The following is a 16097-nucleotide window of genomic DNA, read 5'->3' on the forward strand; positions in this document are numbered from 1 at the left end:
GCTAGCTCACTTCGCTACTTATGTGAGTCATACAAAGTGAATGAGGATCATCCCCCGTCCCCCGTTTCTCTGCTCTCAGTTAAACAACAAGATCACGTCTCACCTCGTCGTGGACGAGTGTCCAGATACTGGACTATCGATAACCTGACCTGTAGGACGGCAACGCTAGCTACACGTATTCTATATAATAACCCGTTTTACGTTATGTTTACTTACCGTATTTTCCGGAATATAAGTCGCTGATTTTTTTTTTACTTGTCTGATGCAATTTTGGCGAACAAATAAAGCGCGTTTCAACTACGGCCACTAGATGGCAGTGTTTAGTCTTGTAACGCAATCGGCTCTGTGCGTAACTGTAGTCCACGGACTTCCGGTTTCTACTGCAGCGGTCATAAAATTGACTTGACTTCCACGTGCACCTCCCAGCAAACGGGTGAAAGGCTTCAAGTTGTACATATCGAGTTACGTCCACCATGATGAGGATGAGCAGACAGACGGACGGAGGGACGGACGGACGGGCAGGTGGACGTAACTTGATATGTACCACTTGAAGCGTTTCCCCCGTTTGCTGGGAGGTGCAGGTGGAGGTGTGTCAACAGTTCTTTGCATGTTGTTGACATTCATCCATGGTGAATCTTGCAGGCATCACGGAAAAACATGCTACCGTCAACAGCACACGCCAACAAACAGGAAACTGGTATGACCACTGCAGTAGAAACAGGAAGTCAGTGGACTACCGTCACGCACAGAGCCGATTCAATGAGAATTCTACGCCGAAGTGAATCATACATGTTTTTTTTCCTCGCAACGACACATTTTTTGCTGAGTTCAACTTGTACTTCGGGAATTACGGCAGTGTTCGGGGAGTACAGCTAAACGCGTCTGTATGTACATTTTTTAAAGTACCTGACCAAAACACAAACTTCACAAAAAAACAAAACAAAACCTCACAACAACCTGAAAGGGGAAAGGTGAATGAACACAGGATATCAGTGTATTTCGGTCCTCTCCTAAACCGCACGACTGTAATTTGCCGATATCAGTAGATTGTATTTGCACTGAATGTACATTTCTGTTAAACTACCACGTTGATAAAACGATTTAAAGGTGCAGTACGTAACATTTCTGTTTTCCCACAACAACAAATAATGGCTAGTAGATACTAGGGGTTTCACAGAATAGTCTACTGGTCGACTAGCAAAACCTCTGGTCGACACTGTGCAGAGTTGCAGACTAATCGTTCACCTGTGGTTTTAGCACTGCAGCAATAAAGCAAAAAAAAGAAGAAAGGGGGGGCGGAGGGTGTGCTCTAATTATCGGGGCATCACACTGCTCAGCCTCCCTGGGAAAGTATACTCTAGGGAGCTGGAAAGGAGGCTCCGACCGATTGTCGAACCTCAGATCCAGGAGGAACAGTGTGGATTCCGTCCTGGCCATGGAACAACGGACCAACTCTTGACCCTTGCAGAAGTGCTGAGGGAGGCCTGGGAGTTTGACCAGCCAGTCTACATGTGTTTTGTGGACTTGGAGAAGGCTTACGACCATGTACCCCAGGGCACTCTGTGGGGGGTACTGCGGGAGTATGGGGTACCGGGGCAGTTGCTACAAGAAATCCGGTCCTTGTATATCCAAAGTGAGAGCCGTGTCCATATTCTCGGCACAAAGTCAAACATGTTTTCGGTGGGTGTCGGACCCCACCAAGGTTGTCCCTTGTCTCCGATGCTGTTTGTGATATTCAGGGACGGGATCTCAAGGCGCAGCCAAGGTGAGGAGTGTGTCCGTTTTGAAACCTCAGAATTGCATCTCCGCTCTCCACAGATGATGTGGTTTTGTTGGCATCATCAGAACGCGACCTCCAAGTCTGAGGCCGTGGTTCTCTACTGGAAAATGGTGGATTGCTCCCTCCGGGTTGGGGATGAGCTGTTGCCTCAAGTGAAGGACGTCAAGTATCTTGGAGTCTTGTTCACGAGTGAGGGTAGGATGGAGCATGAGATTGACAGGTGGATTGGTGCAGCATCAGCAGTAATGTGGACGTTGTACTGGACCGTTGTGGTGAAGAGGGAGCTGAGCTGGAAGACAAAGCTCTCAATTTACCAGTCGGTCTTCGTTCCAACCCTCACCTATGGTCATGAGCTTTGGGTAGTGACCAAAAGGGTGAGATCACGGATACGAACGGCTGAAATGAGTTTCCTCCGTAGGGTGTCTGGGCTCAGCCTTAGAGATAGGGTGAGGAGCTTGGACATCTGGAGGGAGCTCGGAGCAGAGCCACTGCTCCTTCACGTCTAAAGGAGCCAGTTGAGGTGGTTCGGGCATCTGATTAGGATGCCTCCTGGGCGCCTTCCTTTGGAGGTTTTCTGGGCACGTCCAACTGGGGGTAGACCCCCGGGTATTCCAGAACTTGCTGGAGGGACGACATGTCCAATCTGGCCTGGGAACGCCTTGGGATCCCCCAGGAGGAGCTGGAGGGCGTTGCTGGGGGGAGGGATGTCTGGAGTGTCCTACTTAGCTTGCTGCCACCGTGACCCCACCCTGGAGAAGCAGCTGAAGATGAGATGAGATGAGTAATAAAGCAGAGGCAATGCATCTACAGCAAATATGCAGCTGGGGTCGCTGTCGTTCCAATATAGATTTGCTGGAACAATAATTTTCTACGTTGCTACTACTACTTTCGGCTGCTCCCGTTAGGGGGCGCCACAGCGGATCATCCGTTTCCATCTTGTCCAGTCCTTTGCATCTTCCTCTGTCACGCCCACCACCTGCATGTCCTCCCTCACCACATCCATAACATTTTGTACGTTACGCCATGTTACACAAACAGAATTTGAGGTGTTTAGGGAAGGAGAGACTCCCACTATCCCAGTGTTTCGGTTGAGCGAGTGACCACTTTAACTGGTGACTTTAGTGACGGCAGCTGTTGAAACCACGAACAGAACACGTAGTGTCCTTTCAAAAGCCTTGAATGTTAAAAGCACATTCATCTGTACTGAATATCTACCAAAACCGTTTATGTAAGTTAAACTGTGCTCAGCAAGACTCACTCGCCTCTCGTAACGTTTCTGATCATGCGGAGAAACACACCGCAGCTGGCAGTGTAGCTGTATTTTATAGCGTTATCATTTTGGCCTTACAATTCCCTTTTCTTGTAATTTTATGGAAACCCTTTGAGTTTCAGGCCATTCGTTAAGTGGAAATAATCGACTAATGTGCAAGCCTGCATTAGGGACCTAACTGTTCTGTAATGACGCTGCATAACCACGGTCAAGATAGCATCACATTCCCTGCTGCCGCTAAATTCTTACATTCACGTTTAGCAGCTGGGCATTTGAATGGGGATTCGAACCGGGGATTTGAACCGGCGACCCCCGTGTTGGTAGGCAACGGGATAGACCGCCACGCCACCCGGACGTCCTTAATAATGGCAATTCTAGCAGCTCTAACAGCTGATCGGTCTAACAGCTGTTTAAGATCCGTGACCTTAACCGGCCCCGGAGCGGGTCTGGCCTGCAGCGTTACGTTACCATGACGACGTACTGCTGAAAAAAACTGAGCTGCCGCTGCGAGATGCAAAATCCAGGTTTTGCCCAAACTAAGTTTAAAAGCGGCAAGCTAACCAATTAATCCTGTAGCGTGAGACGGGTCCCCGGGTCGGCCGAGTGGTTTCGGTGCCATTTGAAATTCACTAAAGACTCGTCTCACACACATGTGATAGTCTGTAGTTCCTCCCCGGATCAGCAGAGGGGGTGGAGCAGCAACCGGGACGGCTGGGAAGAGTGGGGTAATTGGTCAAGTACAGTTGGTGAGAAAAGGGGAGGGGGGGGGGGTGACGCATAGCTCCCTGTGAATTCTAATTTAAAGCCAAGGGCCCACTATGCAAGACCCGTGTGTTGTACTCGGACCGGAGGGTGGAGCAGGCGTGTACTGTACCTGTATAGAGTACATGATGATTCTGAAACAGGAAACGGCGAACTCGTTGGGGTCCCACAGGTGGTGGTTATCCAGGTGCCTAGTGGGCGGAGAGACAAAGCAGATCAACCAATCAGGACGCAGAGTGAAATATGCAGCGACTTCATCCTCAGTTTTAATTCAGCTTTGTTAAAACAACAACCGCCACGTTTACACTCAAGTCATCATGTTCTACTTTCTATACTTTTTTATTTCCCCCCCTCCTTTTTCTCCCCAATTGTACTTGGCCAATTACCCCACTCTTCTGAGCCGTCCCGGTCTCTGCTCCACCCCCTCTGCTGATCCGGGGAGGGCTGCAGACTACCACATGCCTCCTCCCATACATGTGGAGTCACCAGCCGCTTCTTTTCACCTGACAGTGAGGAGTTTCACCAGGGGGACGTAGCGCGTGGGAGGATCACACTATCCCCCCCAGTCCCCCCTCCCCCCTGAACAGGCGCCCCAACCAACCAGAGGAGGCGCTAGTGCAGCGACCAGGACACATACCCACATCCGGCTTCCAACCCGCAGACACGGCCAATTGTGTCTGTAGGGACGCCCGACTAGGCCGGAGGTAACACGGGGAGTCGAACCTCCGATCCCCGTGTGGGTAGGCAACAGAATAGACCGCTACACCACCCGGACGCCCCACTGGGGAACATTTATGACCTTCACACACACACACACACACACACACACACACATACAGTGTCAGCATGGAGAGTGGTCAAGTCACATGAAACCTACGTCAGGTCACGTGAAACCTACGTCAGGTCACATGAAACCTACGTCAGGTCACGTGAAACCTACGTCAGGTCACGTGAAACCTACGTCAGGTCCCATGGGACACGTGTAGAAGGGTTTGGGGGGAAACAGCATGTTGATGTTAAAACTTACGTACTTTGAACAGAAATCAGAACTCCCAGAGTGAATACACAGGGAACAACTACTGGGAAGCCACAGAACGACAAAAAACCCCAAAACACAACAGGGACCCCCGGTAACACACTTTCCCGGTCTCTCCTCCAGACCCTGCGGTTAAAGGGCAAGACAACGTCTGCACGTTTTAGCCCATTCACTACAAACGTCATATACCTCGCGTTACTTCCACCGTCGTCCAAAGCATACCGTAGTGGTTTAAATGTCTGAAAATGACCCAAGTCCCCTACTGTCTAATCCAGATGTTCAGGGGAGGAGCTCATGCTCCACGGCACCGTCAAGAAGTCAACCACCTTTACATGCTGTGTAAGCCAGTCCCTTCTCTCCAGGGACTATTTCCTGGTGGAGACAGTCTGCTGTGCTGTGCTGGGTTCTTCACAGGTGACGTGACAGACCGGACAACCTCCAAAACCCACCCTGCTTGTATCGGCATCACCCTACAACCATACCCCAACTCTGACAACCACCTCATTATGGCCATTATGATGGAGAACCGATCTTAAAAAAGGTTTTTCAGGGTGTCCGGGTAGCGTAGCGGTCTATTCTGTTGCCTACCAACAAGAGGATCGCTGGTTCGAATCCCCGTGTACCTTCCGGCTCGGTCGGGCGTCCCTACAGACACAATTGGCCGTGTCTGCGGGTGGGAAGCCGGATGTGGGTATGTGTCCTGGTCGCTGTACTAGCGCCAACTGGTGAAACTCCTCACGGTCAGGTGAAAAGAAGCGGCTGGCGACTCCACATGTTTTTTTTTTAAGTTTTATTTTCATAAAATATATTGTTATATAAATTATTTATGTAATTATATATATCATATTATGTTTATTACATATACACATTATAAAAAAATATATAAAATATAATTTATATAAAATGTAATTTTAATTTTCAATTAAAATTCTATTAATGTTAATTAATTTTTTAATTTTAATGATTTTTTTAAATTTCAAAATGGCTATAAACTTTAATAATCTGTAAATTATTTCCTTTTCTTCATAACAAAGTTTTTTTCTTTTTTTACCACACCACAAGTATCGGTGGAGGCACGTGGCAGTCTGCAGCCCTCTCCGGACCGGCAGAGTGGGTGGAGCAGAGACCGGGACGGCTCAGAAGAGTGGGGTAACTGGGCAGATACAATTGGGGAGGAAATAAATGGAGGGGGAGGGGCTTTTCAAGTATCGGCAAGATGATTGTTATATGGAGATGAATGGAAACCAGCGGTTGTGCGGAGGGAAGTAAAGACACACAACACCTACAACCTGCAGCACGCTCTGGGAAAGGCTCAGCAGTAATGTCAAGTATGCGTGGTTTGTATTAAATGGGCGAAAACGTGCAAAATGACTAACACGCCTCCTGGTGGTGTACTCTGATAGTGATGGACAACGTGAAGGCTCACGAGGCCTGTGTGCTATCAATCAATCAATCAATCAATCAATCAATCAATCAAGTGGCATTCTATATGCTGGTTTCCAGCAGCCACTCGTAGCGCCATGACACATCAGTCCTGTGACAGAGCATTCACAGTGGAGTTACACTCAAGTCGGGTCTGGGGAACGTCCTTCCATCCGCCGACCCCGCTCGTCCTGCTCTCAGGCTCGCGGGGACGCTGGAAGCCTTTCCTCAACAACATTCCCAAACACGTCGTCTGCTTCACAACCTGCCGTCCGTCACACAGATGTTCCACACCTCCAACACGGGTCTGCACAGAAACCACCAGAAACCACCACACCATCAGAGCCCACACCACAGCTCAGCCCCCCGCGGATCCGGAGTCGCTCGTTTCCACGTTCCCACCGATACTCCCGGGTCCCTTAACGAGTCCAACAGAGCACCGTGACCACGAGACGACCCCGCCCCCACAGCCCCGTTCACAGTTTCCTCCACGTGTTTGTTTCCCGCCGCTCGACCCGAGGTCAGCCGTCGCTCTCCGTCTCCTGCGCAAAGCTCCCGGCTCAAAGGCACGCCGGCTGTGAGGCGGGACGGCTCCTGGTGTAGCGATCACCGCGGGTCCACCAGCACCTTAGCTTATGGCCGCTCCTACACAAGTGTGTCCACAGCAGCACCTTCTCGTGGTACCTCCTGCTTCCATACAGTCTGCTGCGGGGGAGACCGGGTTCCCGGCCGTATAACCGGCTGGGTCGATTGGACTCGTTAGTCTCGTCAGGCAGCTCATGCAGGAGAAGGACAACTCTGATTTCAAACCTCCGCTGCCTTGTGGGTGTACTCGTCTAAGGGAAAGGCTTCGGGGAAGAAACCCCGAGGAAGGATCTGCATCCGTCGCCACCGCCAGTCGTCTCGCCGGTCTTGCCACCGGTAGTAGGTGGTCCCGGATGAGAGGGCGGGGTTGATGATGCGCAACTCCTCCTCACTTTAATCATTGCGCGAGTCATCTGTCATCCATCGCAGGAGGACTAGATGGTCCTCGACGCTGCGACGGATGAATAAGATGTGCCCAACCAGCACGTCATGGAGTGGGTGGGTGTCGGCGGTTCGAATCCCCGTGTTATCTCCAGCTTGGTCGGGCGCCCCTGCAGACGCGATTGGCTGTGTCTGTGGGTGGGAAGCCGGATGTGGGTATGTGTCCTGGTCGCTGCACAGCGCCCCCTCTGGTTGGTTGGGCCACCTGTTCAGGGGGGAGGGGGAACAAGGGGGAATAGCGTGATCCTCCCACGCGCTACGTCCCCCTGGCGAAACTCCTCACCGTCAGGTGAAAAGAAGCGGCTGGTGACGCCAAATGTTTTTTTTTTAAGTTTTATTTTTATAAAATATATTCAGTTATATAAATTATTTATATAATTATATATATATCATATGATGTTTATTACATATACACATTATAAAAATATATATAAAATATAATTTATATAAAATTTAATTTTAATTTTTGATTAACATTTTATTAATGTTAATTAATTTTTTAATTTTAATGATTTTTTTAAATTCCAAGATGGCTATAAACTATAATAATGTTTAAATTATTTCCTTTTCTTCATAACAAAGTTTTTCTTTCTTTTTTTTACCACTCCACAAGTATCGGTGGGGGCATGTGGTAGTCTGCAGCCCTCTCCGGACCGGCAGAGTGGGTGGAGCAAAGACCGGGACGGCTCGCAAGAGTGGTGTAATTGGCCAAGTACAATTGGGGAGAAAAAGGGGGGAAATCCAAAAAAAAGAAAAAAATTTAACAGTGTCTCTCTCTCTCTCTCACACAAACACCCCCCCCCCCCCTCTAATTGGCCACTTCCCAGTGAGCTCCTGGGGCCAAATGAGAAATTCAACTGACCAGTGAATTCTCCGCCATTTAATAAACTGACAGTAGCACCTCGCCCGTCTCTCTGATATATCATTTCAGAGGCTGTGGGGTATTGGGGGTTTTGGATGGAGGTAGTACCTTTCGCAGCCTGGTAGCTGATGCTGCTCTGCAGGATAGCAGGCTCACTGGTCCTCCTCCACCTCCTAACTCTCGCGTCTGGCTCCTCGTGCCCCACCCCGGGCAACGGCTTCAGCTGGCCGGCTAAACGAGGTGCGGGGGTGGTGTCAACACCGCATCACTGGGCAACAGGCTTCCCTCAGAAGTCACCGGCTAGGGTGGAAGAACTCTTTAGGGTCAACGGCCAAGGGTTCGGGACCAAGGCGTGCCTCGGGATGAGGAGTTCGGCTGTGGTCAACAGTCTGGAGAGGATGGACCCCGCCAAACTCTTTTTGCCCAAGACACACTACTGATGAAGACCACAACAAGTGGACAGGCCTCGACTTTGCTGAGTGGACAGGCCTCGACTTTCAACAGCGGTGCCCCACCGACCTCTCGAGGGGTTACGGGATAGGTGAGGTGAGGTGAGGTGGATTATCATGGAGAACTGAAATACACCTTGCACCTTTTCTTCGTGCCTTCCATTGGAGTTGTTAAAGATGAGTCTGCATTCAGATCATGGTTTGTTAGATTTTACCGTTGCATGTTAAGAGAGTCGGGCGTCACTGTTTTCACATATTCAGTGTTTTTTCATCCCAGTTGTGCCGACGGGAACGTGGCACTAATCACATCGTGGTCCTTCCTCGGAAGCTATGAAGTGAATTTGAACTAGTATACCGCACAGTGTTAGCACTGTCCTCCACCCACTGAAATGGACCGGGACCGGAGCCCCCGGCGCTGGTAGTTACAGCACCTTGCTGTCCCCATTGAACTGATCAGAACCTTGCAGAGACGGATTGCATTCACTTCATGAAGACACTCGGAGGTGCACACACACACAACCAAATTTGAGAATGACTGGGAAGGTCCGCAAGCTTATTTGAATTAACAAGACCAGGTCAAAACCTAGTACAAGTCTGGACCAGATGTGGTCAGTGTTGGAGATTGTGTATGGTCAGTGTTGGAGATTGTGTATGGTCAGTGTTGGAGATTGTGTATGGTCAGTGTTGGAGATTGTGTATGGTCAGTGTTGGAGATTGTGTATGGTCAGTGTTGGAGATTGTGTATGGTCAGTGTTGGAGATTGTGTATGGTCAGTGTTAGAGATTGTGTATGGTCAGTGTTGGAGATTGTGTATGGTCAGTGTTAGAGATTGTGTATGGTCAGTGTTAGAGATTGTGTATGGTCAGTGTTAGAGATTGTGTATGGTCAGTGTTGGAGATTGTGTATGGTCAGTGTTGGAGATTGTGTATGGTCAGTGTTGGAGATTGTGTATGGTCAGTGTTGGAGATTGTATATGGTCAGTGTTGGAGATTGTGTATGGTCAGTGTTGGAGATTGTATATGGTCAGTGTTGGAGATTGTGTATGGTCAGTGTTGGAGATTGTGTATGGTCAGTGTTGGAGATTGTGTATGGTCAGTGTTGGAGATTGTGTATGGTCAGTGTTGGAGATTGTGTATGGTCAGTGTTGGAGATTGTGTATGGTCAGTGTTAGAGATTGTGTATGGTCAGTGTTGGAGATTGTGTATGGTCAGTGTTAGAGATTGTGTATGGTCAGTGTTAGAGATTGTGTATGGTCAGTGTTAGAGATTGTGTATGGTCAGTGTTGGAGATTGTGTATGGTCAGTGTTGGAGATTGTATATGGTCAGTGTTGGAGATTGTGTATGGTCAGTGTTGGAGATTGTATATGGTCAGTGTTGGAGATTGTGTATGGTCAGTGTTGGAGATTGTGTATGGTCAGTGTTGGAGATTGTGTATGGTCAGTGTTGGAGATTGTGTATGGTCAGTGTTGGAGATTGTGTATGGTCAGTGTTGGAGATGGTGGCCAGTTTGTTACAGGGCTGGTCAGTGGTAGTGTCTATAATGGGAATTCCTGGACATTAAATGTTCATCTGCAATTTTCTGTAGTGGTAAGAAAGTGAGAGCGGGGGGGGGGGGGAGTACAGACAGGCTGGAAAGTAATGACCATTCGAGAAAGAGAGAGAGGAGGAGAGAGAGCGAGAGAGAGCGGGGGGAGAGGGGGGGAGAGAGCGAGGGGGGGAGAGCGAGAGAGGGGGGGAGAGAGTACAGACAGGCTGGAAAGTAATGACCATTAGAGAGAGAGAGAGAGAGAGAGAGACAGGGAGAAAGAAAGAGTGAGATAAGAGATGTTAAAATAAAAGAAAACGGCCTTAATTGGCAAACAGCGGCTCAGGAAATGTGAAGATGACATTGAATTAAAAATAAAAGATGCCCCACGCAGGACTGGAGGGTCAGCTAGGTTCAGACACAGCTGCAGCAGTCCACGTGGCACAGCGCTAATGACTTAGCGAGGCGGACCCGGGGTCAAGGCCAGGCCCTCGTGGAGGGAAGAGGAAAGAAGACTAAATGAGTCAACGCTGATATCGGAGGAGACAATTAAACACAGCGGAAAGCAGCGCCGGTGTGGGTAATGATGTAAAGTAGAGGCGGGTTTAAAGAGCCACTCCAGTTGCCACGGAGTCAGACTGAAATGACGGATAACTGGCAGTGGTACCAAGACCGGCAGGAGAAGGCCATCCGGTTCATCAAGCGAGTGGGTGTGTTGACAGAACGCCGCGGCGCAGGTTTGACGTAGGTTACGTAGTGGAGTACCTACGTTACAAGTAGCTACATGAACTCCGTGTGATCAGAAAATGTGTGACGAGCAAACAGACTTATCTTCTGGTTATTCTGTTCTTCACAGTGACACACTTCTACATGGTCACCCAAGAGATGCCCGGTTCAACCACAGTCTTCTACCGCTGGTCACTGGGAGGGTCCAGATCTAACCTGACCACATGGAGGTTCAGGGATCAGGAACTTTTGGGTGGGGTTTTGACTTCCGGGGCTGAGAAAGAACATTTTTAACACCGTGCTACCTTACAGAGAAGTCCAAACCTGTCATAATGACTCTTTCAAATATGAATTCTACAAGAGTATGCACGAAGCGAGCCGCCTGTTGTCGACACCGGCAGAAGTGTTGCTGAATTTGAATGTCTGAACAACCAGCAAGCAGACAGTATAACATCACAGAACTCATGAACTTGTAACACCAACACAATGACTTCATTCATTCATTCATCATCAGCCGCTTCTCTGGAGTCGGGTCGTGGTGGCAGCAAGCTAAGTAGGGCACTCCAGACGTCCCTCCCCCCAGCAACGCCCTCCAGCTCCTCCTGGGGGATCCCAAGGCGTTCCCAGGTCATATCAGACATGTAGTCCCTCCAGCAAGTTCTGGGTCTACCCCGGGGTCTCCTCCCAGTTGGCTACGCCTGGTAAACCTCCAAAGGAAGGAACCCAGGAGGCATCCTGATCAGATGCCCGAACCACCTCAACTGGCTCCTTTAGACGCAAAGGAGCAGCAGCTTGACTCTGAGCTCCCTCTAGATGTCCGAGCTCCTCACCCTATCTCTAAGGCTGAGCCCAGACACCGTGTCCGAGCTCCTCACCCTATCTCTAAGGCTGAGCCCAGACACCGTGTCCGAGCTCCTCACCCTATCTCTAAGGCTGAGCCCAGACACCGTGTCCGAGCTCCTCACCCTATCTCTAAGGCTGAGCCCAGACACCGTGTCCGAGCTCCTCACCCTATCTCTAAGGCTGAGCCCAGACACCGTGTCCGAGCTCCTCACCCTATCTCTAAGGCTGAGCCCAGACACCGTGTCCGAGCTCCTCACCCTATCTCTAAGGCTGAGCCCAGACACCGTGTCCGAGCTCCTCACCCTATCTCTAAGGCTGAGCCCAGACACCGTGTCCGAGCTCCTCACCCTATCTCTAAGGTTGAGCCCAGACACCGTGTCCGAGCTCCTCACCCTATCTCTAAGGCTGAGCCCAGACACCGTGTCCGAGCTCCTCACCCTATCTCTAAGGCTGAGCCCAGACACCGTGTCCGAGCTCCTCACCCTATCTCTAAGGCTGAGCCCAGACACCGTGTCCGAGCTCCTCACCCTATCTCTAAGGCTGAGCCCAGACACCGTGTCCGAGCTCCTCACCCTATCTCTAAGGCTGAGCCCAGACACCGTGTCCGAGCTCCTCACCCTATCTCTAAGGCTGAGCCCAGACACCGTGTCCGAGCTCCTCACCCTATCTCTAAGGCTGAGCCCAGACACCGTGTCCGAGCTCCTCACCCTATCTCTAAGGCTGAGCCCAGACACCGTGTCCGAGCTCCTCACCCTATCTCTAAGGCTGAGCCCAGACACCGTGTCCGAGCTCCTCACCCTATCTCTAAGGCTGAGCCCAGACACCGTGTCCGAGCTCCTCACCCTATCTCTAATGCTGAGCCCAGACACCGTGTCCGAGCTCCTCACCCTATCTCTAAGGCTGAGCCCAGACACCGTGTCCGAGCTCCTCACCCTATCTCTAATGCTGAGCCCAGACACCGTGTCCGAGCTCCTCACCCTATCTCTAAGGCTGAGCCCAGACACCGTGTCCGAGCTCCTCACCCTATCTCTAAGGCTGAGCCCAGACACCGTGTCCGAGCTCCTCACCCTATCTCTAAGGCTGAGCCCAGACACCGTGTCCGAGCTCCTCACCCTATCTCTAAGGCTGAGCCCAGACACCGTGTCCGAGCTCCTCACCCTATCTCTAAGGCTGAGCCCAGACACCGTGTCCGAGCTCCTCACCCTATCTCTAATGCTGAGCCCAGACACCGTGTCCGAGCTCCTCACCCTATCTCTAAGGCTGAGCCCAGACACCGTGTCCGAGCTCCTCACCCTATCTCTAATGCTGAGCCCAGACACCGTGTCCGAGCTCCTCACCCTATCTCTAAGGCTGAGCCCAGACACCGTGTCCGAGCTCCTCACCCTATCTCTAAGGCTGAGCCCAGACACCGTGTCCGAGCTCCTCACCCTATCTCTAAGGCTGAGCCCAGACACCGTGTCCGAGCTCCTCACCCTATCTCTAAGGCTGAGCCCAGACACCGTGTCCGAGCTCCTCACCCTATCTCTAAGGCTGAGCCCAGACACCGTGTCCGAGCTCCTCACCCTATCTCTAAGGCTGAGCCCAGACACCGTGTCCGAGCTCCTCACCCTATCTCTAAGGCTGAGCCCAGACACCGTGTCCGAGCTCCTCACCCTATCTCTAAGGCTGAGCCCAGACACCGTGCAGAGAAAATTCATTTCAGCTGCTCGTATCCGTGATCTCATCCTTTCAGTCACCACCCAAAGCTCCTGACCATAGGTGAGGGTTGGAAGGAAGACTGACTGGTAAATCGAGAGCTTTGTCTTCCGGCTCAGCTCCCTCTTCACCACAACAGTCCGGTACAACGTCCACATTACTGCTGACGCTGCACCAATCCACCTGTCAATCTCCCGCTCCATCCTACCCTCACTCCTGAACAAGACCCCGAGATACTTGAACTCCTTCACTTGAGGCAACAACTAATCCCCAACCTGGAGGGAGCAACCCACCATTTTCCGGTAGAGAACCATGGCCTCAGACCTGGAGGGAGCAATCCACCAGACATGCCGTGTACACGCCAATACCTCTTCCTGACTGGCCGCCTGACCGTGGGTGTCGCCACTTCACAAGTTTCATACAGGTTTTTTTATTTGCAATTAAGCGACCAATGAAAGCCTGGTCGACCGAGACTCTTCTCATCGACTAACGATTGGTCGACTATTTGGAGGCAGCCCTAAATGATAAGTTAAATTCTTCTTCTTCTTCAGCCCTAAATGAAAATGACAACGATAAATGATAATGATTCTCTTCTCACTGACTAATGTTTGGTCGACTATTTGGAGGCAGCTCTAAATGATAAGTCAAAATTCTTCTCATTCTTCTTCAGCCCTAAATGAAAATCCATCCATTATCTTAACCGCTTACCCTGCTGTCAGGGTCGCGGGGATGCTGGAGCGTAATGATCCTTCTTCTCATTGGCTATCGTTTGGTAGAGTGTTTGAGGCAGCTCTAAATGATAATGACAAACGATACTGATTTGAGTAAATGATTCTTCTTCTCACTGACTAATGTTTGGTCAACTATTTGGAGGCAGCTCTAAATGATAAGCCAAAATTCTTCTCGTTTTTCTTCTTCAGCCCTAAATGAAAATGGTGCTGATAAATGATACTGATAATGATAAATGATACCGATAAATTATAAGGATTCTTCTCATTGACTAACATTTGGTCGGCTGTTTGGAGGCAGCCCTCAATGATGAGTCAGAATTCACAACTGTAGTACGATCTGACAAATAATTTAACAGTGTCACGTCTCTCTCTCCCTCACGCACACACACACACGCACACATGCGCACACACACACACACACACACACACGCACACACACACAAGCAAAAGGAGAGAGAAAGTGAACCGTCTGCATGTGTAAGATGTTGTGTGGATGGATATACACAGGAGGCAATTTCCTGTGTGTTTGTGTGTGTGTGTGTGTGTGTGTGTGTGTGTGTGTGTGTGTGTGTGTGTGTGTGTGTGTGTGTGTGTGTGTGTGCCTGAGCATGCCCATGCATTAAAGTGCGGGGTGAGAGGAATGAGCCCAGTTATCTCCCAAAACGGCCCCTGGGAGCACGGGGCATTCACACTGGTAATGACTTCTCCTCTATAATGGCCCCTAGAGGCCCCGCTATCCTCCTTCTGTCACTTTGCATCTCACACTCTCTCTCTCTCGCCTTTCACACACACCGACACAAACACACAAACACTAACTGACTCACCCTCACACAGCGCACACACACACACACACACACTGCCGCTCCTCTCTCACAACGCTCCTTCCCCCCTCCAACAACTGCAACTACAACTGCTGCTACAAGTACAAATACAGCCGCTACCACTGCAATTGGTACTAACTGCTACAAGTACAACTACTACTACTGCTACTACTACTGCTGCTACTGCTAACACTAAATACTACAACTTCTGCCACTGACACTTGGGTGCAGCTGCTAATAGCGCTACAGGTGCAAATAAAACTACCACACATTCTTGAAAGTGCTAATACAGTTGTTATGACTGCTACCCAGTACCAGCGCTACTGACACTATCACCACTAGAACCACTGCTTCTGCTGCTTACTCATGATGCTTCTATTAGTACTGCCAGTACTAGCACTACTTACACTAATACTGCAACTGATTCTGCTGCAGTTTTAATTAAAGATACTAACTCTACTTCTATTTCTACTATTGCCCCCCCCCCCCGGGAGGGGTGGTTGGGGGGGGTACGTTGCTATGTTATTCTAACATTCACCTATAATACAGCGCTGAAACCTGACCGCCAACTTTTTCTGAAGACCTGGATCTGGAAGTAAACGTCCCGTTCCTTTTTCTCCATAGATATTTCAGAAATCCCTATATAATGAGTTTAGAGTCTTCAACCAACATGAGATGAACCATTCCCGTACCAAACCTGAACCATTCCCATACCAAACCTGAACCATTCCCGTATCAAACCTGAACCATTCCCGTATCAAACCTGAACCATTCCCGTACCAAATCTGAACCATTCCCGTATCAAACCTGAACCATTCCCGTACCAAACCTGAACCATTCCCGTATCAAACCTGAACCATTCCCGTATCAAACCTGAACCATTCCCGTATCAAACCTGAACCATTCACGTATCAAACCTGAACCATTCCCGTATCAAACCTGAACCATTCCCGTATCAAACCTGAACCATTCACGTATCAAACCTGAACCATTCCCGTACCAAACCTGAACCATTCCCGTATCAAACCTGGACCTTCCTGTATCAAACCTGAACCATTCCCGTATCAAACCTGAACCATTCCCGTATCAAACCTGAACCATTCCCGTATCAAACCTGAACCATTCCCATATAAAACCTGAACCATTCCT

The 16097-nt window shown here is 49.9% G+C and overlaps 1 protein-coding gene across 1 annotated transcript in view; it reads right to left on the reverse strand.

The window, feature by feature from the left end:
* efr3a (EFR3 homolog A (S. cerevisiae)) overlaps positions 1–16097 on the reverse strand; it is a 216090-nt gene that overhangs the window by 65770 nt on the left and 134223 nt on the right. The window contains exon 7 of the mRNA XM_056293933.1: positions 3925–4003. Coding sequence (XP_056149908.1) covers positions 3925–4003 — 79 coding nt within the window. The remainder of the gene's footprint in view (positions 1–3924; positions 4004–16097) is intronic.

The sequence above is a fragment of the Lampris incognitus genome, chromosome 14, assembly GCF_029633865.1.
Source record: "Lampris incognitus isolate fLamInc1 chromosome 14, fLamInc1.hap2, whole genome shotgun sequence".
Classification (NCBI taxonomy): domain Eukaryota; kingdom Metazoa; phylum Chordata; class Actinopteri; order Lampriformes; family Lampridae; genus Lampris; species Lampris incognitus.